Source organism: Bubalus kerabau, chromosome 11 (genome assembly GCF_029407905.1).
Source record: "Bubalus kerabau isolate K-KA32 ecotype Philippines breed swamp buffalo chromosome 11, PCC_UOA_SB_1v2, whole genome shotgun sequence".
Classification (NCBI taxonomy): domain Eukaryota; kingdom Metazoa; phylum Chordata; class Mammalia; order Artiodactyla; family Bovidae; genus Bubalus; species Bubalus kerabau.
The window spans coordinates 6003661-6026342 of record NC_073634.1 but is presented as its reverse complement, the minus strand read 5'-3'; the positions used below and the strand labels follow the sequence as shown (position 1 = coordinate 6026342).

At 50.2% G+C, this 22682-nt stretch overlaps 2 protein-coding genes across 3 annotated transcripts in view; one reads left to right on the top strand and one right to left on the bottom strand.

Moving 5' to 3' along the window:
- The window catches only part of C11H2orf92 (chromosome 11 C2orf92 homolog), a 61500-nt gene extending 57642 nt beyond the window's left edge, over positions 1-3858 (bottom strand). Inside the window, exon 1 of the mRNA XM_055539380.1 lies at positions 3584-3858. Within this exon, the coding sequence (XP_055395355.1) occupies positions 3584-3737 (154 nt within the window). The 5' untranslated portion in view covers positions 3738-3858. The remainder of the gene's footprint in view (positions 1-3583) is intronic.
- Positions 2649-20428, top strand: ACTR1B (actin related protein 1B). Of its 2 annotated transcripts, none has more exons than XM_055539379.1 (11): positions 2649-2957; positions 5453-5517; positions 6659-6734; positions 7708-7833; positions 8349-8473; positions 8699-8915; positions 9032-9124; positions 9204-9378; positions 10835-10896; positions 11127-11167; positions 20122-20428. In XM_055539379.1, exons 1-11 carry the CDS (start codon positions 2910-2912, stop codon positions 20180-20182), a joined length of 1089 nt encoding a protein of 362 aa, XP_055395354.1. In that variant the 5' UTR covers positions 2649-2909; the 3' UTR covers positions 20183-20428. The 2 variants fall into 2 exon arrangements, with proteins under 2 accessions (XP_055395354.1, XP_055395353.1); XM_055539378.1 differs by lacking the exon at positions 20122-20428 and adding an exon at positions 11362-12448 and having other exon boundaries at positions 2654-2957.
- Positions 20429-22682: the final 2254 nt, after the last annotated feature.

Here is a 22682-nt window from a genome sequence, read left to right as displayed (position 1 = left end):
CTGAACAACTCAGCTGCTGCTGCTGCTGCTGCTGTTGCTGCTGCTAAGTCGCTTCAGTCGTGTCCGACTCTGTGTGACCCCATAGATGGCAGCCCACCAGGCTTCCCAGCACCCATGCACAAATACATGAACAAATTAAAAAATTAAAATAAAAGTTCACATTGTACAAAGAATTTGCTCTTCATTCCCCCACCTTTGCCAGTGGTCCCCCTTCCCCATATTAAAAAGTCTTGAAGGTTCCTCAGACATTCTTCACAGCCATTCACACATAAAACATTCTGGACACTGTGACTGCCTTTCTTTGCTTTGACTTAGCCATATGTTGCCGGGAGCCGGCATATTACATATTGAGTGCATATTGCATATTGAGTGCAGCACTTTCCACAGCATCATCTTTCAGGATCTGGAATAGCTTAACTAGAATTCTATCACTGCCGGGAGCCAGTGTGAGGCACTCCACCCATGACAAAGATCATGAGGAAGGAGGCTCGGCATACGCAAAGGCGGGATCGAGCCTCAGGAGTCCCCCCTGGAAATTCTCGAGCATCTACACCCAAAACCAGAGTCTGCCTACTTTCTGCTTTGTGCTTTCACCTACACCTCTGACTTTATGGGGGGCTGTCCCCCACTACCTCTCTCTGAAAAAAGAGTTAGCTTACAGCTCCAGTTAATAATTCCTGGGTGTGACAGTGTTTCAACCTACAAACTCCTTTGGAAATCCTTTAGCCTGCCTGAATAGGTTTTTCCGGCCACATGTGATTGTTCAGAGCCTCCCAGCTGTGAGAGGCAGGAGATGTTCTAAACTGTCTAAACACAGATTCCTTTGAGTAGTTAAAAGATTGATTAGAAATTGTATTGGTGAAGGGTTTTTCACTTATTGGGCCAATGTTTGCTGCTAAGTCTCCATATTCCTTACCTACTGTGTCCTTGGCAGTGTATTGATTGATATAATGGGTGTATAGAAATGTAAGTAGTAGCCTCAATGTTTGTAACCTTGGACCCTTGAGTTAATTCTTTTCTTGATTGAGCCCACCTCACCTTTGCCCTATAGGAATGCAGCTTTGTCCAATGCTTTTTTGGAGGCTGGTGCCTGACTTTGGAATAATCACCTTTAGAGAAAAATAAGTTTCTTAAAATGTTAACAGGCCTCCTGGCCAGAAGATGATGTCAATCACCTGAACTTTTGCATATGATAAGTTTGAAAGCCTGGCTTCGATTCGAACCAGGAACTGCTGTCCTTGCATGACTCCACCCCTTCCCCCATTATCCTCTATGCATAACTTAAGGTATAAGAACTACTTTGGAAAATAAAGTGCGGGCCTTGTTCACTGAAACTTGGTCTCCCCATGTCGCGCTCTCTCTCAAATTCTGGTGAGTCTCCATCTGGAGCGCGGAACCCGCCATGCTTGCTAATTATGCCTGGGCTTCTAAGATCCGACCAGGGAGGCCTCAGTGTCTCCTCTCCTTCGGGAGAACGGAAGGATGCCTGCGGCCTACGTAAGTGGTGCAAACTTCTTCTCTTGAAGTTTTATTGGTCTCCCGCGTAAACTAAGCTACTCAGCCTCTTTTCTCCACTGAATTTTCCTACTGAGCTATCCTCATTCTATTACTCTTTATATCCTTAATTAACGTTTAATTAAGCAGTTGTTTCCTGATCCTCGCCTACGCCGTCTCTCCTTTGAATACCCTGGATCAGCCGGGGCTGGACCCCGGCAATATGTCCTGATGTATTTCATACCAGACTATATAGAACTCTTTCATTATTTTAAACAGTTGCACGCTGACCCATTTTATGAACGCATAGACACCAGATACAAATGAACACATAACTGATTCTACTTGCATAAAACTCCAAAATAGGCAAACTAACCTGTGGTGACCTGTAGACTGGAGGACAGCAGTCCCTTTAGAGGAAGAAGAGGGCAGTGAGCAAGAGGAGTGGGAGGCTTCTGGAGTGCTGCTCATGCTGTTTTTTAAGCTCAGTGTTCACAAGTTAATAATTTATTGAAATGTACGCTTAACGATTTCTGCACTTTCCTGTATGATGCTGTGCTTCAACTTGGCCAAATTTAATCTCAGTCTAGTGGGAAAATTCTATAGAGCGGCAAATAACTATGGCTCAGTCTGGTCAATGAATTCAGGACAAGGGTATCTTCTTGCCCTGTGGACCCCTGAGCGGTTGGAGGCTCCCCGCGTGCTCTTCCCAGCTGCTGCCAACAGGATAACTGTTGGGCAAGGTACACACGCGTTGAGGCTCCTCGGTTCCCGTATCTGTAAAATCGGGAAATAACACCTAAGTAATTGCAAGGGTGTAATAAAATCATCTATGTAAAATGAGCAGAAGTGCTGCGCAAGCACTAAGCTGGTGCTGCATTCACTTCAGCTACCGTTATCACGAAATTATCATTTTTATAAGGAAAAGGATCTTCCTCGGTGCTTAATAAAGAAATGCTTTGTGTGAAAAATCCACCGCCGGCCTCCTTGGGGACTGCTCGCTGAAGAAAACACGAGTCCTGGACGAGTAAACTACCAGCCCGCCGGCTCCGACCGCGCCTTCTTTAAGCGCGGAGCGATGACGTCACCCGCACGCGCTGCAGCCTACCTTGGAGGCGCCCGGGCAGTTCTTCCCGGCGCCTCCATTGGCTGGCCAGCACCCGACGGCCCCGCCCCTTTGCCCTCGCGGGCCCCCGGCGTCCGGTGTCAATCTGCCTAGGTGGGAGCGGTGACTGGCCGCGGGGCCCGCCCTCTTGAAATTCTCCGCCGGGCTCGCGTAGGCTGCGTGCTTGGGGTGGGAGGGGCGCAGCAGCGCGTCAGGAGCCGCGGTGGTCCCGGTCCGCCCGCCTGCCTGCCTGCCAGCCGTTGGTTACTACTTCAGCCCGCCTGCTGGGCAGGGCCGGCCCGGCCCGGCCATGGAGTCCTACGATATCATCGCCAACCAGCCCGTGGTCATCGACAACGTGAGGCTTGGCAACCGGGGGGGAGGGCGGGGTGGACGAGTCGAGGTCCGCAGGGACCCCCGCCCGTCTTGCCTGGTCCTCGGCTCGTTGCCGGTCCGCCACTCCTGCGGGCTGTCCCCACTTGGCCCTGTATCCCGGGCCGCGGGACCAGCCCCCCGCAAGCGTGGCAGAACCCCAGCCCCAGCGCTCCCTGAGCAGGCGGGGAGGTCGGGAGAGGAAGGGGTCCCATGTGTCTGGCAGCGCTTGATCAGCATCTAGAGAGCCGGGGTACTGTCGGGCGACCGACCGAGGAACCGATATGCCAGGCCCGGGGACTCATCCCGGACCCTTCTCGGTGGAGAGTAGGCTCACTGGATGGGTTTCGACCCCAGCCCCTTTACCTCTCCTCAGGCTTTGGCTGCCCTCCTACTGGAGGAAAGACAGTGTTTGCCCCTTTGCACACTGCTGGCCCCATCTTTTGGGGACGCTTAACCTGCGGGCCTCTACAATAGCTCTTCCCAAGTGCTGTACCCCCAGGCAGCACTTCCAGGGTAGGCAGGCCCCACTGCGCCCTTTTCCTGGGACTGCGGAAATGCACGTTAAGTTTTGCCAACCACATACCCGCCGCTGCCTGACTGGGCACTCACCTGCTTTGACCCTTTCCTTAAGTGCTCCCTGAGCCAAGCGGATGTTCCACAGCTGGAAGGGCAGTGGAGAGAATTCAGGACCACGCTTCCCAGGACCTGTAAGCAGTTTGGGGGTCTGGCTTGGAAACCTCAGAGGAAAGTTGCCTGGCTCCATCGTGGTCTTGTCCTTCAGCACCGAAGCTCAGCTCAGCATGCTTTCTGGTCTATAGGAAGAAGATAAAGGGCAGGAATCAGTGGATCTGCCCCTAGCTGAGTGTCTACCTCTGAACAGTGGGCATTGGAGTTTTTAATAATGACTCACTGCTCTTTCTGGGATCTGTCTCCCTTGCACATGACCCCCATGTAATCTCTGAATGGCTGTCTGTTTTGGAGTAACCATGTGAGGGCCCTGAGTCACAGCAGGGGTATTTAATAAGATGGCTGAAGCTGGGCTTGGGGATGCTCTCCATCAGGCTTCAGGAAGGATCAGCCACTTCCTTTCTTGGCAGGCTACTCAACAAGTTTATGAGTTTTGAGAACAACCTGCTTGGTCCCACTGGGCTGTTTCTTTCTCTTTTTAAAAAACTTTATTTTGTATTGCCTGCATGCTCAGTCACTCAGTCATTTCTGACTCTTTGCGACCCTATGGGCTATAGCCCACCAGGCTCCTCTGTCCATGGGATTCTCCAGGCAAGAATACTGGAGTGGGTTGCCATGCCCTCCTCCAGGGGCTCTTCCTGACCCAGGGATCAAACCCGCATCTCTTCTGTCTCCTTCTTTGGCAGGCAGGTTCTTTACCATGAACACCACACAAGAAGCCCATTTTGTATTGGAGAATAGCCAATTAAAAAACAATGTTCTGATAGTTTCAGGTGAACAGCAAAGGGCCTCTGCCATATGTACACATGTATCCATTCTCCCCCAAACTCTAGGGGATGTTTATTTCTGCTCTCCAGGCCCCAAGGGTGGTGATGGGTGGTGGGGAGAGAGGTTGAGATGCTGATTCCTGCTGTGGGTGGGAGGTTTCTAGATACCAGGATCCCTTTAAAAGTCTCCATCCAGCTTCCATGCTGGAGCAGTGACAGGACCAAGCTCTCCTCCTGTTGTCTCTGGGGAAGCCACTTGAAGAGAAGTGCTAGTTGGTCCCCATGCACCCAGTAATCTTCCCCAGTCGGTCCTATATGTGGTCCATAGCTACTGAGGGGAGTGGGCCGTGCTTTTTCAAACATCTTGAAAAAAACCATAAGCAACCTGCCTTAAGGGTTGCTTCTTGCTAAGGAGTCCTCCAGCCTGGAGCCGACCCACAAGTGTGCCTAGGAGGGTGTACTCCATCTCCACACTGGTGATGTTCTGGCTTGGATAATTCTTGGTGATGACGGGCTGCCCTGTGCTCTGTAGGATGTTTAGCAGCATCCCTAGCCTCTATCCACTTAGATGGCAATAACAGCCTCTGCCCCAGTCTTCAGACATTGTCAGATTTGGGGCTGCATGCATGCTCCATTGCTAAGTTGTGTCTGAATCTTAATGGCCCCATGGACTGCAGCCCACCAGGCTGCTCTGTCCATGGGATTTCCCAGGCAAGAATACTGGAGTGGGTTGCCATCTCCTTCTCCAGGGGATCTTCCCAACGCAGGGATTGACCTCACATCTCCTGCATTGGCAGGCAGATTCTTTACCACTGAGCCACCTGGGAAGCCCTCAAATTAGGGGGACGAGATGCAAAGTTGCCCCTAGTTTTGAACCATTGGTGTACGTGTAAATGGCCTTGCCCTCTTGGCAGGATCTCAGGCTTCCTTCCCAGGCTACTGTTGGGGGCAGCCCTCTCCACAGCAGGGCACCACCTTCATCTGGAGATGAATATTGGAATCTAGCTGCTGTTTTTCTTTGCAGGGTTCCGGGGTGATCAAGGCTGGCTTTGCAGGAGACCAGATTCCCAAATACTGTTTTCCAAACTAGTAAGTGTTGCTCAGGCAGTATTCCTAACCCTTTGGTTTGCTTCTGGGGAGAACATGGGTCTTGTGTCACAACTCTCTTTGAGGCTAACTCTTGCCCCTGCCTGTAGGGGAAAGCACCAGATTTGTGAAGCTAGTGCTGTGAAGGGCTATGGAAGGAGAAGACAGGTGCTCTGGGCCTCCCCCACCCCTCTGGAGTCTGGTTTTGGTCCCTCCTGGAGCTGGAAAGGAGGAGCTACCACCAGCATCGCCCTGGGAACAGGGCATGGTAGCAGCAGCAAGAACACGAGAGAGACCTAAACCCAGAGGAGAAAGAATGGGGAGTTACTGCTGCTCCTTCCCCCCAGGAAATGCTCTCTTCAGGGCTCATTTATTTTCAGACTCTAGAAGATACATTGTGCGGTCAGGGGGAATCCTTTCCTGCATGATGCCAGTAATGGCAGAGGAGAGAGGGGAGTGAAACCCAGGGAAATTTGGGGGCACTCCACCGGCCGCTGAAGCCCATTGGGAAGTTTTCCCTTGATGGTGTTTTGTCTCAAATCCTGGAGGCCTTAGAGCTTAGTGGCCAAAGCCAGGGTAGGGGAGTCCTCAGGCCCCTGAAGTAACTGGCCATATCAAGACAAAGCCTGCATGGGGTATCCAGGCCTCAGCTGTCCTTTCTGAACTCATCTGGAGTGTAATTAAAGGTTCCTCTTGACGTGCAGGGAAGTTAGGTCAGATTTTGGAATGGTAGCTCGTCCACTCTGCCAAGAGCTGCATCTGTGTTTCAGAAGCCCTGGCAGGGAGGAGGACGGGATTGACTGAGTGAGAGAGGGGTGTACGAAGGAGCCATGGCCCTGCTTCCTGGGGCCACCCCACCTTGTTCTACCCCCATAAAATCCACAGTGAGGGCCGAGTCATTATGGCTGCAGAAGCAGACCCTCTGCCAGGGCTGACATTCCAGACCTCTTGGCCCTCTCTGGGAGGGCTGGTGGGAAATGGTGGGAACCCCTTCTGACCCTGAGTCTTCTGTCCTTCCAAGGCCTGCTCTGTGGTCCCATGGCCCATAGGCCTAGGTTCTGACCATTGGAGTCGGACTTTGGTTTTCCTGGACTAGGCTCGGCTATGTCCCCTGCCCATCTCCCTGACTTTTCTGTCCCTGCAGTGTCGGGCGCCCCAAGCACATGCGGGTGATGGCTGGAGCCCTGGAAGGAGACCTCTTTATCGGACCAAAAGCAGAGGTAACATCTGTGGTGCCTGTCTGTGCCTGGGTTGAGGTCTTCTGTCCTAGGAGCCTTGACTGGTGGTCAGAGGGCCCTGGGCCCTCTCTGGGACCATCTACTGGCTGTCATAAGCACTGTGGTCCATTTGCTCTGTGAGATGGTCCAGGGTTCCTGTGTAAGGTGACACAGTAAGACCACTTCCTGCCCCTTCCTTTAGAAGCCACAGAGGAAAGAACTGGTTAAATGAGTCACTTGGACTGATGACTGATCGAGAAGGCCAGCTCTGTGCTCCAGCTGGGGGGTTGGGGGAGTGGGGAAGGGACTGCACAGCCAGGTGAGGCCCTTGGGAGGAGGAGCGAGTGGGGGCGGGCGTGGCAGGGACTGACCAACAAGTGCAGTTTAGGCACTGGGGAAGACAGGAAGGGGTGCTGAGGACCCAGAAAATGCGGTCAGCAGGAGCCGCAGCCGTGGGTGAGAGGCCAAATGGTACTGGACAGAAGGACCGCGTTGTGGGGGGAAGGTGAAGGGCAGGTCTCTGCGAGACACACCTGTACTGGCTGAAGAGCTGGGAGGAGAGGTGGCAGCACGTGGCCGCAGGAGGGGGCCACATAGGATGGCTGTCGTAGGATTGGCCGTCACAGAGGCTCCTGGCACTGATGGGGACGGGAACTAAAGTGGCGGTGGAGCTGGAGGTCAGGCCGTGTGTGAGGCTGGAAGGGAAGGATGTGCTAGTAGTGAGCGTAGAGGACACGGGCCGTGGGGGAAGGAATGGGGGCACTCTGGGGTTCAGGGAAGCATGCCACCAACCCCCTGTGGTCCTGGACTGGGCTCTCAGAGCCAGGGAAACAACTGGACAGATGAACCCATGCTGGGTTAAGGATCTAAGGGGCACAGGGACCCCCGGGGAGCGGATGAAGGGGTGGCCCCCCGGAGGGCAGAGAACAGCTGCTGGGTGAGTGTCTGCTGCTACCTCCAGCCTCTCGGTCTGCAGGAGCACCGGGGGCTGCTGGCCATCCGCTACCCCATGGAGCATGGCGTGGTGAGGGACTGGAACGACATGGAGCGGATCTGGCAGTACGTCTACTCTAAGGACCAGCTGCAGACCTTCTCCGAGGAGGTGGGGCCGCGGCGCCCTCTCCCTGCCCCGCCTGCAGCGTCTGCGTCAGGCTTCCACACTTTCTCTGGCTCTTGTCTGGCATGAAGCCCCTGCCGCCCTGCATTGTGTGGGTGTGGGTCCCTGCCGCCCCTCTGCCCCGCATTGTGTGGGTGGGGGTCCTTGCCTCCCCTCTGCCCCGCATTGTGTGGGTGGGGGTCCCTGCCGCCCCTCTGCCCCGTATTGTGTGGGTATGGGTCCCTGCCGCCCCTCCGCCCCGCATTGTGTGGGTCCGTGCCACCCCTCTGCCCCGCATTGTGTGGGTGTGGGTCCGCACAGCTAGTGGCTGCCAGGTAGAATATTCCAGGGGGCGCTGGGTCTTTGTTAGACTCACTGCTGGCAGATGACGTGCCGGTGCCCTCGGGAGGGATGGGAGACGGTAGGTTCGTGTGCTCCCGGGCAGGTGGCTCTCTGGAAAGATCCCGGCGGGGCCTGCACATTGCCTTTGCACCTGCCCGCAACCCTGCCGTCTCCTGCAGCATCCTGTTCTTCTTACGGAAGCGCCGCTCAACCCGAGTAAGAACCGGGAGAAGGCGGCGGAGGTGTTCTTCGAGACCTTCAACGTGCCGGCCCTGTTCATCTCCATGCAGGCCGTGCTCAGCCTGTGAGTGCTCCCTTGGCCCTGGTCCTCGCATCTCTGGCCTCCTGATCGGGATGCCCTGGCGCCTGACTTCCCTGTACAAACAGCCTCCCGATGACGATCCCTACTGGGGGGCCCGTGGGTCCCTTTCTCAGACCAGATAATGCACACGCCCCAGGGTCCCTTCCAGGGGTGCGGAGGTCCCAGTGCCTCAGTGACTGAGGTGAATGGATGCTGACCTGGTGACAGGTACGCCACAGGACGCACGACTGGAGTGGTTTTGGACTCTGGGGACGGGGTCACACACGCCGTCCCCGTCTACGAGGGCTTCGCCATGCCGCACTCCATCATGCGGGTGGACATTGCCGGCCGCGACGTCTCCCGCTACCTCCGGCTGCTGCTGCGCAAGGAGGGGGCGGACTTTCACACCTCGGCTGAGTTTGAGGTCGTACGGACCATCAAAGAGGTGACGCGGGGCAGGGAGTGGGGAAGCGGGGGTGGTCGGACCCAGCATGAGGTTGAGCCCTGGGTGTGCGGGTCCCTGTGGCCACCTCCTGAGAGCCCTGCCTCTGCCCACCGCAGCGGGCCTGCTACCTGTCCATCAACCCACAGAAGGATGAGGCTCTGGAGACAGAGAAGGTGCAGTACACCCTGCCAGACGGCAGCACGCTCAACGTAAGTTCCGGCTGCACGCAGGCGGGTGATGATGCCGGGACTGGAGGAGGCGGGACTAACTTCATCTTGTGTTCCGAAGGTGGGACCAGCGCGGTTCCGGGCCCCTGAACTGCTGTTCCAGCCAGACCTGATAGGGGATGAGAGTGAGGGACTCCATGAGGTGCTGGTCTTCGCCATCCACAAGTCTGACATGGATCTGCGCCGCACGCTGTTCGCCAACATCATGCTTTCCGGTGGCTCCACGCTTTTCAAAGGTACCTAGTTGGGATGGTATGGCTTGGAGGCCACAGGTAGTGTGGCCCTCAGATTGCACCCCAATTCCTGAAATCCTGGGACATGGCCCGTTTTCTCTGGGTTTTTTGGATGTTCAGTGAGTTTTTTTTTTTTTTTTTTTTTTAAGGGATAGATTTGAAATTAAATTTTGTTTACAAATAGATGGTAAGTTTAATGAGGTCTAAAATGTATTTGATGAAGTCTGCCTTCTATTGTCCTGGTCACCCAGTTCCCTCCCACAGTTATTGTTAGTTTCTCAGGTAACATCTGTGCCTAGATAAAGCATCCTTTTTACTCAGCCCTGGACTTTACTCTCTGGACTTTCCAGGTGGCTCAGTAGTAAAGAATCAGCTTGCCAATGCGGGAGATATGGGTTCAATCCATGGCTCAGGAAGATCCCTTGGAGAAGGAAATGGCAACCCACTCCAGTATTCTAGCCTGGAGAATTCCATGAACAGAGGAGCCTGGCGAGCTACAGTCCATGGGGTTGCAAAGAGTCAGACCTGACTTAGCGACAGAGCAGGAACACAGAGAGCAGGAACACGAGCATACACTCCAGCTCCTGTGTTGTTGATTTTGCTCCACAGATGGCAGATGTTTGTGTAGGTTCTCTTTATCTGGCCCTGAGGGCTGGATGTGCCATTGAACCATTAACCTGCTGATGGCCTTGGAGGTGGTGAAAAAAACCTGCCGATGGCCTTGGAGGTGGTGAAATTCTTACTCATCACAAAAATGTTCCACTGGGTGATTTTGCACTATCATTTCATGTAATGGGAAGATACCTGAAAGATAAATCCTAGGGATGGAATTGCTGAGTCAGAGGGTACACATGTGTGCACTTGACACCTGGTAGATATCACAAGTTTCCCTCCTGAGAGGCTCACCCAGTTATGGCAGTCCCCCAGCCCCGTCCCAGCACTGTGCGAGACGTTTGCCTGTCTACTGGATGGAAGTGACTGCTTGTTCTCCTGACTCATCATTTGCCTTTGACTGCTTCTGGTGGTTTTGGCTCTGGAGTGTCAAGGGGGAGAGGGTAGGGGTCAGGCAGTGGTGGGTGACTTGGGGTTCCACCTCCTGCTACCTTCCTTCCTTCCTGAAGAGGGAAGTGGGCCCACCTGCAGGCACACTGCTGGATCTTTTCTGCCTTTGGTGTGGTTCTCTCCACCCTTACTCCTGGCAAGAATGACTAAAACAAGGACTTCCCTGGCAGTCCAGTGGTTAAGACTGCACACTTCCACTACAGGGGGCATGGGTCTGATCCCTGGTGAGAGAACTAAGATCCCACATGCTGCATGGCATGGCCAAAAAATAAAATAGTAGCTTAAAAAAAAAAAAAAAAAAAGTGGCTGGGGCTGAGGCACCAGAAGTTGGATGTGAGGGAGCTAGTGATGAGGGGTCAGATGTGGACCCTGGGTTCAGCCAGCCTTGTGTTCACAGGCTTTGGCGATCGATTACTAAGTGAAGTAAAGAAGCTTGCCCCAAAGGACGTCAAAATCAAGGTGAGGTTGTGGGGAGTCCCTGTAGGGCACGGGGGTGCTGGGCAACCTTGACCTGGGGAGGGAAGGGCAAGAAGCACCTTTAGATGTCCTCTGACTTCACACCCAGCCCGGCCCTGCTGCCCTTCTGGCTCCCGGCTGAGGCCGGGCCGCAGGCACTGGGGGAAATGCCCCCAAGGCTGGGATGGGGGTGCTGGGAGGGCAGGGCAGTTACACTGTGCTGTTCCCTCCAGATCTCAGCCCCTCAGGAACGGCTGTACTCCACGTGGATCGGGTAAGGCGGGGCCCAGAGCCAAGGCCCTAGGAGGAGGCCGCTGTGCTCTGGACACTTTTTCCTGGGCTGGTCCAGGCCAGGTGGAGGCGGGGGGATGTCCCCCGAAGGTTAGAGAAGTGGAGTCCTGGGCACCCAGGGCAGGCGGCTGGCTCGGCCCTCAGGTCCCCAAGAATGCTGTCCCTCCCTCCTCACAGGGGCTCTATCCTGGCCTCACTGGACACTTTTAAGAAGATGTGGGTATCCAAAAAGGAGTATGAAGAGGACGGCTCCCGGGCTATTCATCGAAAAACCTTCTAGTGGCCAAGGAGGAAGGCGTAGCTCTGGGAGGAAGGGGGAACCAGAGTCCTTAACCCTCTGTGGTTGGGTTCACAGACGAGGCCTGGACCCCCTGCACGCCCTGAACCCTGGGCAACTGGTGCCACAGCGCTTCCCTAAGCCTCCCCTACACACGTGTGCACACGCGCACACACGTAACACACACACACACACTGTCACAGTTAGCTGCATGGATGGGAGGCTGGAGCTGGAAGACAGGAATTGAGGGGCCCAGCTTTGGACGGTTCTGGGTGTCCCCTTGGCAGAGCCAGTTAGGCCCGTGGTTCTCTGCTTCCCCAAGCTCCAAGGCCAGGCACCGGAACGCCCCCATTGCCTCTGACAGAACCCCTCCGAGAGTGCCTGGATGCCTGGGTGACTAGCCCTGGGGAGTTGGGGGTGGCGGGGGAGAGCACCAGCAGTTCCCTCTGCTGTGTGACCGCTCCTTGTGCCACATCGTTATCCTGACCCAACTGGGCAGCCCAGAAGGCCACACCTTGGCGTCCCTGACCCCCTCACACTCTGTCCTCTTGTCTTCCCAGGTGGGTGCTTTGGTGTAGACTGAGTTCTGGGCAGTCTTCTGACCCCAGTGAGGGGGTGTGGGCCAGGGTCCAGCCCTGTGGAACCAGGACAGGATGCACAGGGTTTGGGCAGCCACAGTGGGTTGTGCTTTCTCCCTGTCAAAGCACTTCATGGACTTGCTGCTCCCTCTCCTTTAACCCAGTACCTGGGACAGGAAGGGTTAATGGTCTTCATTTGTTGAGGGGAAGCCACTTAATCAGGAGTCAGACCTAGTGGGAGAGAGGGGAGGCACATTTCCTCCTCTCACTTCTCCCACGAAAGAGGTCTTCATTTACCCTATGGCCAGGACCCCCATCTCCCTCTCCCACATACATACAATAACTCAACACAGTTGCCTGAAAAAACTTTTTGTAAGTCATTATAGTAATAATTATGGAAAAGGCCCAGTGCACGGCTCTGTTTTCATGTGTTTCTTTGCACTGTTTGCTCACACACCCCTGGGGACCAAAGCAGTGGGGCTCTGGTGGCGGCTCAGAAGCCTGTGGCCTCAGCGGTTGATGGAGCGACGCGGCACAGGAGGCCCCGGAGGTTGGGCTCTCAGCCTGGTGGCACAATTCCCCAGGCTCTTTACACACCTGCTGCGGTGCACCAGGAGAAGCAGGTGGCACGCTGCCCTCCTCCCCCTTATTCCCAGATGGGGCCTTGTGGCAGGTGGGGCTCGGTGGGCCCGTGTTCTCACCTGTTGTGTTTGCAGCACCTCTGCTGCCTGGCTGCGATGAAGCTGAGACCGACACACCAACACTGATACAAGTTCCCAGTTCAGAGAAGAAGGGCGGGTGATGGGAGAGATGTAGACGGCTGTGCCGATGAGCTGGGTTCTGAAGGGAGAAGCTGAGCGGCATGGAGAGGAAGGGCGGTAGAGGAGGAGGGAGCCGTGAGAAGTGAGTTTGGAGTGACTACCCTCTTCCACCTCTATCAGACACTTGAACACATACAGTAGGTCCAGGAAGTGTTATGTGTTTGGAGCCAATGGTAAACAAGACATATCTTTGCTCCCCAAAACATACATATCAGGGGAGAAAGGTAAACAGCCTGTTTCAGTATTGAATTGCTATGTCTAAGCCAGGAGGTGGGGCAGGCTGACTTGCTTTTATCCAGGGGGGGTTAGCCAGGTAAACAGGGCATGTTCCTGGGAGAGGTAAGAGTTCAAAGAGATGCCTGGGACCCATGGGGCTAGAAAAAAAGACATGGACCAGAGTGATGCCAGAGCAGCAGGGCAGGGTGAGTGGTCTTTGGCCATGATGTGAGGTAAACCAAAGGCGTAAGTTGGAGCAAGCATGTCGGGGCTCTTGAGAGGGCTTTTAGAGTGTCTTGGGTGATGGGCAGTCAGCTGGGGGTGCATGGGTACCATAGCTGTATGTTGAAGGCAGTGACACCCCAGTAGGAGTAAGCACATAAAATACCCAGATCTTGGTTTCTAAATACAATTCTTCAAAGGAAGGAGTCAGAGCTCCTTGGACAAATTGCAGATCTGGGGCAGAGATCTGAACCTGGGATATCTTGTGGAAGCAAAGTGCTCAGAAAAGGGGGTTTGTCTAAAGGACTCAGGAACCAACTTGAAGGAGCAACCAGTAGTCAGGTCTGTAATGGACTGTAAGTCATTAATCATGAGTCTAGTCTGAGAAAGATAATTGAATAAATATGTACATAGGGGAGCAGGGGCAGTTCTTTCTTGCTGAATTACAGTTAATGAATGTAGAAGGAACAGTAGGAAAAGAAAATCACCCTTAGGCAAACATCCCAGTCACCACTGCTGCAGGCAGAAATGGATCCAAAAACTAGTAAGCAAAAGTAAGGGCATTTGCATTATCTTAAAGTGTATACCCGTGAGGTACTTACTAGTTTAAAAAGGAAAAAGTAGTAACTATACAGGGGAGGAACCTAGTAAATATCACCTTAATCAAATTATCCAAGTTTACATCCCAGGTAATGAGTCACTCTCTTGATGTGATACATTAAGAGGCTGCAATGTCACTTGTGTGTTCTTGGATACCCTCAGTCTAACGAGGAACAAACAGCAGGCAAACCCAAACTGAGGGCATTCTACAAATGAATGGACCAGGTGTCTTGTTCAAAAGTGACAAGATATAAAGACAGACTAAGGAATTGTCACAGGTTGGAGGAGACAAAAGAGGCTGTGATGATGAAATGCAGTGGATCAGAAAGGACCTTACTGAGAAAGCTGGCAAAATGTGATGCATCAATGTGATGCAGTAATGCATCAATGTGAATTTCCTGGTTTCCATTAACAGTGCTGTGTGTTAATATCACAGGTTAATGTCAGTGGAAATTGGGTGAAAGGTAATCAGGAACTCTGTACTATTTTTGCAACTTTTCTGTAAGCCTAAAATTATTTCAGAATAAAAAGTTAGGGAGAAAAACTCAGGCCTGAGATAAATGGTCTGGATTCACAATTCTGCTACCATAACTCACTAGCTGCATAATCCTGAGCTGCTCCTAGGTTTCTGTATCTCTAACGTGGGGATGATAATAATAGCACCTACCTCATGGGTTTATTAACAGCCTGGGACATTTTGTGTCAGAGAACAGAAGTGCTACAAGACTGATAGGGACCTGTCAAAAGACCATGAGCCAGCCTGAAGAAGTTCCACTAGTCAAATCTGGAGCAAATTAAACTTCAAAAAATAATGACAGTTATGAATTATGATTTATTGAATACAATATAAAAGCATGAGTCTATACTGACAGGTTAATAAATTGAAAGTTTGATGAGGAACAGGATATTGACATCTCAAAGTATTACCCCATTCAGTTCAGTCGCTCAGCCGTGTCCGACTCTTTGCGACCCCATGAATTGCAGCACGCCAGGCCTCCCTGTCCATCACCAACTCCCGGAGTTCACCCAGACTCATGTCCATTGAGTTGGTGATGCCATCCAGCCATCTCATCCTTTGTTGTCCCCTTCTCCTCCTGCCCCCAATCCCTCCCAGCATCAGAGTCTTTTCCAATTAGATATTTATTAATAATTAAAGGGCAGGGAAAACCATAAATAAAAAAGATACCTGTACTCCAGTGTTCATTGCAGCACTATTTACAATAGCCAGAACATGGAAGCAACCTAAATGGCCATCAACAGAGGAACGGATAAAGAAGATGTGGTATGTATATATAATGGAATATTACTCAGCCATAAGAAGGAACAAAATAATGCCATTTGCAGCAACATGGATGGTCCCAGAGATTATCATACTGAGTGAAGTAAGTCAGACACAGAAAGACAAAATGAGATATTGCTTATATGTGGAATCTTAAAAAAGGCTACAGTGAACTTAATTATAACACAGAAGTAGAGTCAGATGTAGAAAACCAACATGTTTGTTGGGATGGGGGAGGGTAAGTTGGAAGATCAGGATTGACATATACACACTATATAAAACATAGCACAGGGAACTCTACTTAATACTCTGTAATGGGATATGTGGGGAAAGAATCTAAAAAGTGGATATGCTGTTGCTGCTAAGTCGCTTCAGTCGTGTCTGACTCTGCGCAACCCCATAGACGGCAGCCCACCAGGCTCCCCCGTCCATGGGATTTTCCAGGCAAGAGTACTGGAGTGGGGTGCCATTGCCGTCTCCGAAAAAGTGGATATATGTATATGTAAATAAATAACTATTTATAGATAATAGATAAGCATTTTTTAAGTTCTGACAATAATTAAAAGGCAACTTCACAGTGGAGAAACCTGGCAGACATTACTTTAATCAAGTGACCAAAGGGGACACCTCATCAGCAAAATGCTGTGCTTAGTCGCTCAGTTATGTTTGACTCTCTGTGACCCCCTGGACGGTAGCCTGCCAGCCTCCTCTGTCCATGGAATTCTCCAGGCAAGAATACTGGAGTGGGTTTCCATGCCCTCCTCCAGGGGATCTGCCCAACCCAGGGATCAAACTCGGGGACAGAACCCAGGTCTCCCTCATTGCAGGCAGATTCTTTACCATCTGAGCCATCAGGGAAGCCCAAGAATACTGGAGTGGGTAGCCTATCCCTTCCCCAGGGGATCTTCCCGACCCAGGAATTGAACAGGGGTTTCCTGCATTGCAGGCAGATTCTTTACCAGCTGAGCTACCAGGAAAGCCCCGTTCATCAGCAGTGGGACAAACCAACATTGCATGCCCACTGAGACAGGTCCAGTATCGCCTCTTGTTACCCCTGCCCAAGATACATAACCTGAATCCAATCATGAGGGAACAGTAGACAAATCCAAGTTGTAATTTTTTAAGTGTCAAAAGTGAAAGTTGCTCAGTCATGTCCAACTCTCTGCGATCCCATGGACTATCAGTTCAGCTCAGTCACTCAGTCATGTCTGACTCTTGGTGACCCCGAGGACCACAGCACGCCAGGCCTCCCTGTCCATCACCAACTGCCGGAGTTTACCCAAACTCATGTCCATTGAGTTGGTGATGCCATTCAACCATCACATGCTCTGAAGTCCCCTTCTCCTCCTGCCCTCAATCAGGGTCTTTTCAAATGAGTCAGCTCTTCACATCAAGTGGCCAAAGTATTGGAGTTTCAGCTTCAACATCAGTCCTTCCAATGAACACTCAGGACTGATCTCCTTTAGGACGGACTGGTTGGACCTCCTTGCAGTCTAAGGGACTCTCAAGAGTCTTCTCCAACACCACAGTTCAAAAGCATCAATTCTTCAGCACTCAGCTTTCTTTAGAGTCCAACTCTCACATCCATACATGACTACTGGAAAAACCACAGCCTTGACTAGACGGACCTTTGTTGACAAAGTAATGTCTCTGCTTTTTAATATGCTATCTAGGTTGGTCATAACTTTTCTTCCAAGGAGTATGCATCTTAATTTCACAGCTGCAGTCACTATCTGTAGTGATTTTGGAGCCCAACAAATAAAGTCTGACACTGTTTCCACTATTTCCCCATCTATTTGCCATGAAGTGATGGGACTGGATGCCATGATCTTAGTTTTCTGAATGTTGAGCTTTAAGCCAACTTTTTCACTCTCCACTTTCATCAAGAGGCTCTTTAGTTCTTTACTTTCTACCATAAGGGTGGTGTCATCTGCATATCTGAGGTTATTAATATTTCTGCCAGCAATCTTGATTACAGCTTGTGCTCCATCTAGACCAGCGTTTCTCATGATGTACTCTGCATATAAGATAAATAAGCAGGGTGACAATATACAGCCTTGATGTACTCCTTTCCCTATTTGGAACCAGTCTGTTGTTCCATGTCCAGTTCTAACTGTTGCTTCTTGACCTGCACACAGATTTCTCAAGAGGCAGGTCAGGTGGTCTGGTATTCCCATCTCTTGAAGAATTATCCACAGTTTGTGGTGATCCACACAGTCAAAGGCTTTGGCATAGTCAATAAAGCAGAAATAGATGTTTTTCTGGAACTCTCTTGCTTTTTCCATGATCCAGTGGATGTTGGCAATTTGATCTCTGGTTCCTCTGCCTTTTCTAAAACCAGCTTGAACGTCTGGAAGTTCATGTATTGCTGAAGCCTGGCTTGGAGAATTTTGAGCTTACTTTACCAGCATGTGAGATGAGTGCAATTGTGCGGTCATTTGAGCATTCTTTGGCATTGCCTTTCTTTGGGATTAGAATGAAACTGACCTTTTCCAGTCCTGTGGCCACTGCTGAGTTTTCCAAATTTGCTGGCATATTGAATGCAGCACTTTCACAGCATCATCTTTTAGGATTTGAAATAGCTCAACTGGGAATTCCATCACCTCCACTAGCTTTGTTCATAGTGATGCTTCCTAAGGCCCACTTGACTTCACATTCCAGGATGTCTGGCTCTAGGTGAGTTATCACACCATCGCGATTATCTGGGTCATGAAGATCTTTTTTGTACAGTTCTTCTGTGTATTTTTGCCACCTCTTCTTAATATCTTCTGCATCCTTTAAGTCCATACCAGTTCTGTCCTTCATTGTTCCCCTCTTTGCATGAAGTGTTCCCTTGGTATCTCTAATCATCTAGAAGAGATCTCTAGTCTTTCCCATTCTATTATTTTCCTCTATTTCTTTGCACTGATCACTGAGGAAGGCTTTCTTATCTCCCCTTGATATTCTTTGGAACTCTGCATTCAAATGGGTATATTTTTCCTTCTCTCTTTTGCTTCTCTTCTAGTTACAGCTATTTGTAAGGCCTCCTCAGACAGCCATTTTGCTTTTTTGCATTTCTTTTTCTTGGGGATGGTCTTGATCCCTGCCTCCTGTACAATGTCACGAACCTCCATCCATAGTGCATCAGACACTCTGTCTATCAGATCTAGTTCCTTAAATCTATTTGTCACTTCCACTGTATAATCATAAGGGATTTGATTTAGGTCATACCTGAATGGTCTAGTGGTTTTTCCCACTTTCTTCAATTTAAGTCTGAATTTGGCAATAAGGAGTTCACGATCTGAGCCACAGTCAGCTCCCAGTTGTTTTTGCTGACTGTATAGAGCTTCTCCATCTTTGGCTGCAAAGAATATAATCAATCTGATTTCGGTGTTGGCCATCTGGTGATGTCCATGTGTAGAGTCTTCTCTTGTGTTGTTGGAAGAGGGTATTTGCTATGATCAGTGCATTATCTTGGCAAAACTCTATTAGCCTTTGCCCTCCTTCATTCTGTATTCCAAGGCCAAATTTGCTTGTTACTCCAGGTGTCTCTTGACTTCCTACTTTTGCATTCCAGTCCCGTATAATGAAAAGGACATCTTTTTTGGTGTTAGTTCTAAAAGGTCGTTAGGTCTTCATAGAACTGTTCAACTTCAGCTTCTTCAGCATTATTGGTCAGGGCATAGACTTGGATTACAAACCATATTGAATAGCTTGCCTTGGAAACAGAGATCAGTCTTTCATTTTTGAGATTGCTTCCAAGTACTGCATTTCAGACTCTTGTTGACTATGATGGCTACTCCATTTCTTCTAAGGGATTCCTGCCTGCAGTAGTAGATATAATGGTCATCTGAGTTAAATTCACCCATTCCAGTCCATTTTAGTTTGCTGATTCCCAGAATGTCGACGTTCTTTCTTGCCATCTCCTGTTTGACCACTTCCAATTTGCTTTGATTCATGGACCTAACATTCCAGGTTCCTATGTGATATTGCTCTTTACAGCATCGGACCTTGCTTCTATCACCAGTCACATCTACAACTGGGTGTTGTTTTTGCTTTGCCTCCGTACTTTCATTCTCTCTGGAGTTATTTCTCCACTGATTTCCAGTAGCATATAGAGCACATACTGACCTGGGGAGTTCATCTTTCAGTGTCCTATCTTTTTGCCTTTTCATACTGTTCATAGGGTTCTCAAGGCAAGAATACTGAAGTGGTTTGCCATTCCCATCTCCAGTGGACCACATTTTGTCAGAACTCTCCACCATGACCTGACCTTCTTGGGTGGCCCTATACGGCATGGCTTAGTTTCATTGAGTTAGACAAGGCTGTGGTCCATGTGATCAGATTGGCTAGTTTTCTGTGATTGTGGTTTCAGTCTGTCTACCCTCTGATGCCCTCTCAGCACCTACCATCTTAGAGGGGTTTCTCTTACATTGGACATGGGTATCTCCTCACCACCGCCACTCCTGACCTTGGACGTGGGATATCTCCTATACAGTCCATGAAATTCTCCAGGCCAGAATACTGGAATGGGTAGCTTTCCCCTTCTCCAGGGGATCTTCCCAGGGATTGAATCCAGGTCTCCTGCATTGCAGGCGAATTCTTTACCAACTGAGCCACAAGGGAAGCCCTTAAAAGTGTCAAGGTCATAAGAATCAAGGAAAGGCTGAAGAAATGTTCCAGTGTGAAGGAGGTTAAAGGGACATGACAACTAAAGGCACCACAAACTGGATTCTTTGCTATAAAAGACATTCTTGGAACATTTAGCACAACCTGAATAGGGTCTGAGGATTAAATGGTAAAAAAGTACAAGTTTTAATATCCTGATTTTGATAGTCATACTGGAGTTACACAAGAGAATGTCTGTAGGAAACACCCATTCTCCTGTGATGGGGCATCCAATCAGTAACTTGCTCAAATGGTTCCAGGGGAAAAAAAAAAAAAAACTTTGTTCTGTCTTTGCAGATTGTTTAATAAATACCATCAGACAGCTGCCTGTGGACTTCTCTGGAGGTCCAGTGGTTAAGAATCTGCCTTCCAATGTGGATTGGAAGACACGGGTTCAATCCTTGGTCCAGGAAGATTCCACGTGGCACGGAGAAACTAAGCCAGTGTGCTGCGACTGCTGAGCCCACATGCTGCAACTATTGAAGCCCGTGTGCCTAGAGCCCATGCTCCACAAAAGAAGCCACTGTAATGAGAAGCCCTCACACTGCAACTAGAAAAAGCCGTGCGCAGCCATGATGACCCAGAGCAACCAAAAATGAATAATAAATATGAAAAGAGAGAGCTATCTGCATTCTTGCCTAGTGAGGAGAGACGGGATCCAATTTCTAAGCTACTAAATGGCCAAGGGTTCAAATGGAGCCCACTTCTATCCAAAAGCATAGGTTTGGTGTTCTTAGTTGGGGTTGGGGGTGGGGGGAGGTAGTTTTACATTTCCTCTCTGACCCCAGGGTCCCAGTTACCAAGAGGGAAGAAAAAGAGCTTCTCCATGCTTTTTTGGTTAGCCTGAGGTGGAGGTTCTCTACCTTGGCTGCATGTTGAAAATACCTGGGGAACTTTAAAGTAATAATGCCTGGATCTCACCCCTGGAAATTCTGCTTGGATGGTCTGGATATGATCTGGGTATTGGGAACAGAAAGAGCTCCAGTTCAGTTCAGTTGCTCAGTTGTGTCCGACTCTTTGCGACCCCGTGAATCGCAGCATGCCAGGCCTCCCTGTCCATCACCATCTCCCGGAGTTCACTCAAACTCACATCCATCGAGTCGGTGATGCCATCCAGCCATCTCATCCTCTGTCGTCCCCCTTTCCTCCTGCCCCCAATCCCTTCCAGCATCAGTCTTTTCCAATGAGCCAACTCTTCACATGAGGTGGCCAAAGTACTGGCTCCAGGTGATTCTAATTAATGTGCAGCTAAATTTGAGGCCTGCTAACCCAGGATACAGGAGTTAACTGATCTACTGATGCCATGGAAGCATTACAGTTCTATAGAAGTCTGACCTGGGTCTCATGGGCTGAAATCACTATGACAACCAGGTTTGTATTCCTTTCTGGAGACTGGGGGAGAATCTTTTCCTTACTTTTCCCTGCTTCTAGAGGTTAATTGCATTCCTTGACCTGTGATCCCCTTCCTCCATCTTTAAACCAGTAACATTGCATCTCTCTGAACATTCCTCCACAGTCACATCTCCTTCTGACCCTCTTCTGCCTCCCTTGTGATTGCTGAGCCCACCTAGATAATCCAGGACACTCTCCCTATTTTCAGGTCAGTTGATTAGCAACCTTAACTGGAATTAAGGATCTGCAACCTTAATAACCTTTTACTGTTCAACTTAACATATTCACAGATTCTGGAATTAGAACATGGACATCTTTGTCGTTTTTGTTGTTGTTGTTCAGTTGCTAAGTCGCATCTGACTCTTTGCAACCCCATGGTCTGCAGCACACCAGGCTTCCCTTTTTGCCGGGGTCCAGCCCCGGCTGATCCAGGGTATTCGAAGCGGGGACGGCGTCGGCGACCTATTTAATTATTTATTCATCAAAGATATAAAGAGTAATAGAATGAGGATAGCTCAGTAGGAAAATTCAGTGGAGAAAAGAGGCTGAGTAGCTTGGTTTACGCGGGAGACCATTAAAACTTCAAGACAAGAAGTTTGCACCACTTACGTAGGCCGCAGGCGTCCTTCCGTTCTCCCGAAGGAGAGGAGACACTGAGGCCTCCCCGGTCGGATCTTAGAAGCCCAGGCATAATTAGCAAGCATGGTGGGTTCCGCGCTCCAGATGGAGACTCAGCTAGAATTTGGGAGAGAGAGTGACATGGGGAGACCAAGTTTCAGTGAACAAGGCCCGCAGTTTATTTTCCAAAGTAGTTTTTATACCTTAAGTTATGCATAGAGGATAATGGGGGAAGGGGTAGAGTCATGCAGCAAGCCAGGCTTTCTTCCTGCAAACTTATCATATGCAAAAGTTCAGGTGATTGACATCATCTTCTGGCCCGGAGGCCTGTTAACATTTTAAGAAACTTATTTTTCTCTAAAGGTGATTATTCCAAAGTCAGGCACCAGCCTCCCAAAAAGCATTGGACAAAGCTGCATTTTACATTTCTATACACCCATTATATCAATCAATACACTGCCAAGGACACAGTAGGTAAGGAGTATGGAGACTTAGCAGCAAACATTGGCCCAATAAGTGAAAAACCCTTCACCAATACAATTTCTAATCAATCTTTTAACTACTCAAAGGAATCTGTGTTTAGGCAGTTTAGAACATCTCCTGCCTCTCACAGTTGGGAGGCTCTGAACAATCACATGTGGCCGGAAAAACCTATTCAGGCAGGCTAGAGGATTTCCAAAGGAGTTTGTAGGTTGAAACACTGTCACACCCAGGAATTATTAACTGGAGCTGTAAGCTAACTCTCTTTTCAGAGAGAGGTAGTGGGGGACAGCCCCCTGTAAAGTCAGAGGTGTAGGTGAAAGCACAAAGCAGAAAGTAGGCAGACTCTGGTTTTGGGGGTAGATGCT

Coding starts and splice junctions, on each gene's coding strand:
- ACTR1B (XM_055539378.1), top strand. CDS start 2,910: ATGGAGTCCTACGATATCATCGCCAACCAGCCCGTGGTCATCGACAAC. Junction 6,735..7,707: donor TTATCGGACCAAAAGCAGAG/GTAACATCTGTG, acceptor CTCGGTCTGCAG/GAGCACCGGGGGCTGCTGGC. Junction 9,379..10,834: donor TGGCTCCACGCTTTTCAAAG/GTACCTAGTTGG, acceptor TTGTGTTCACAG/GCTTTGGCGATCGATTACTA.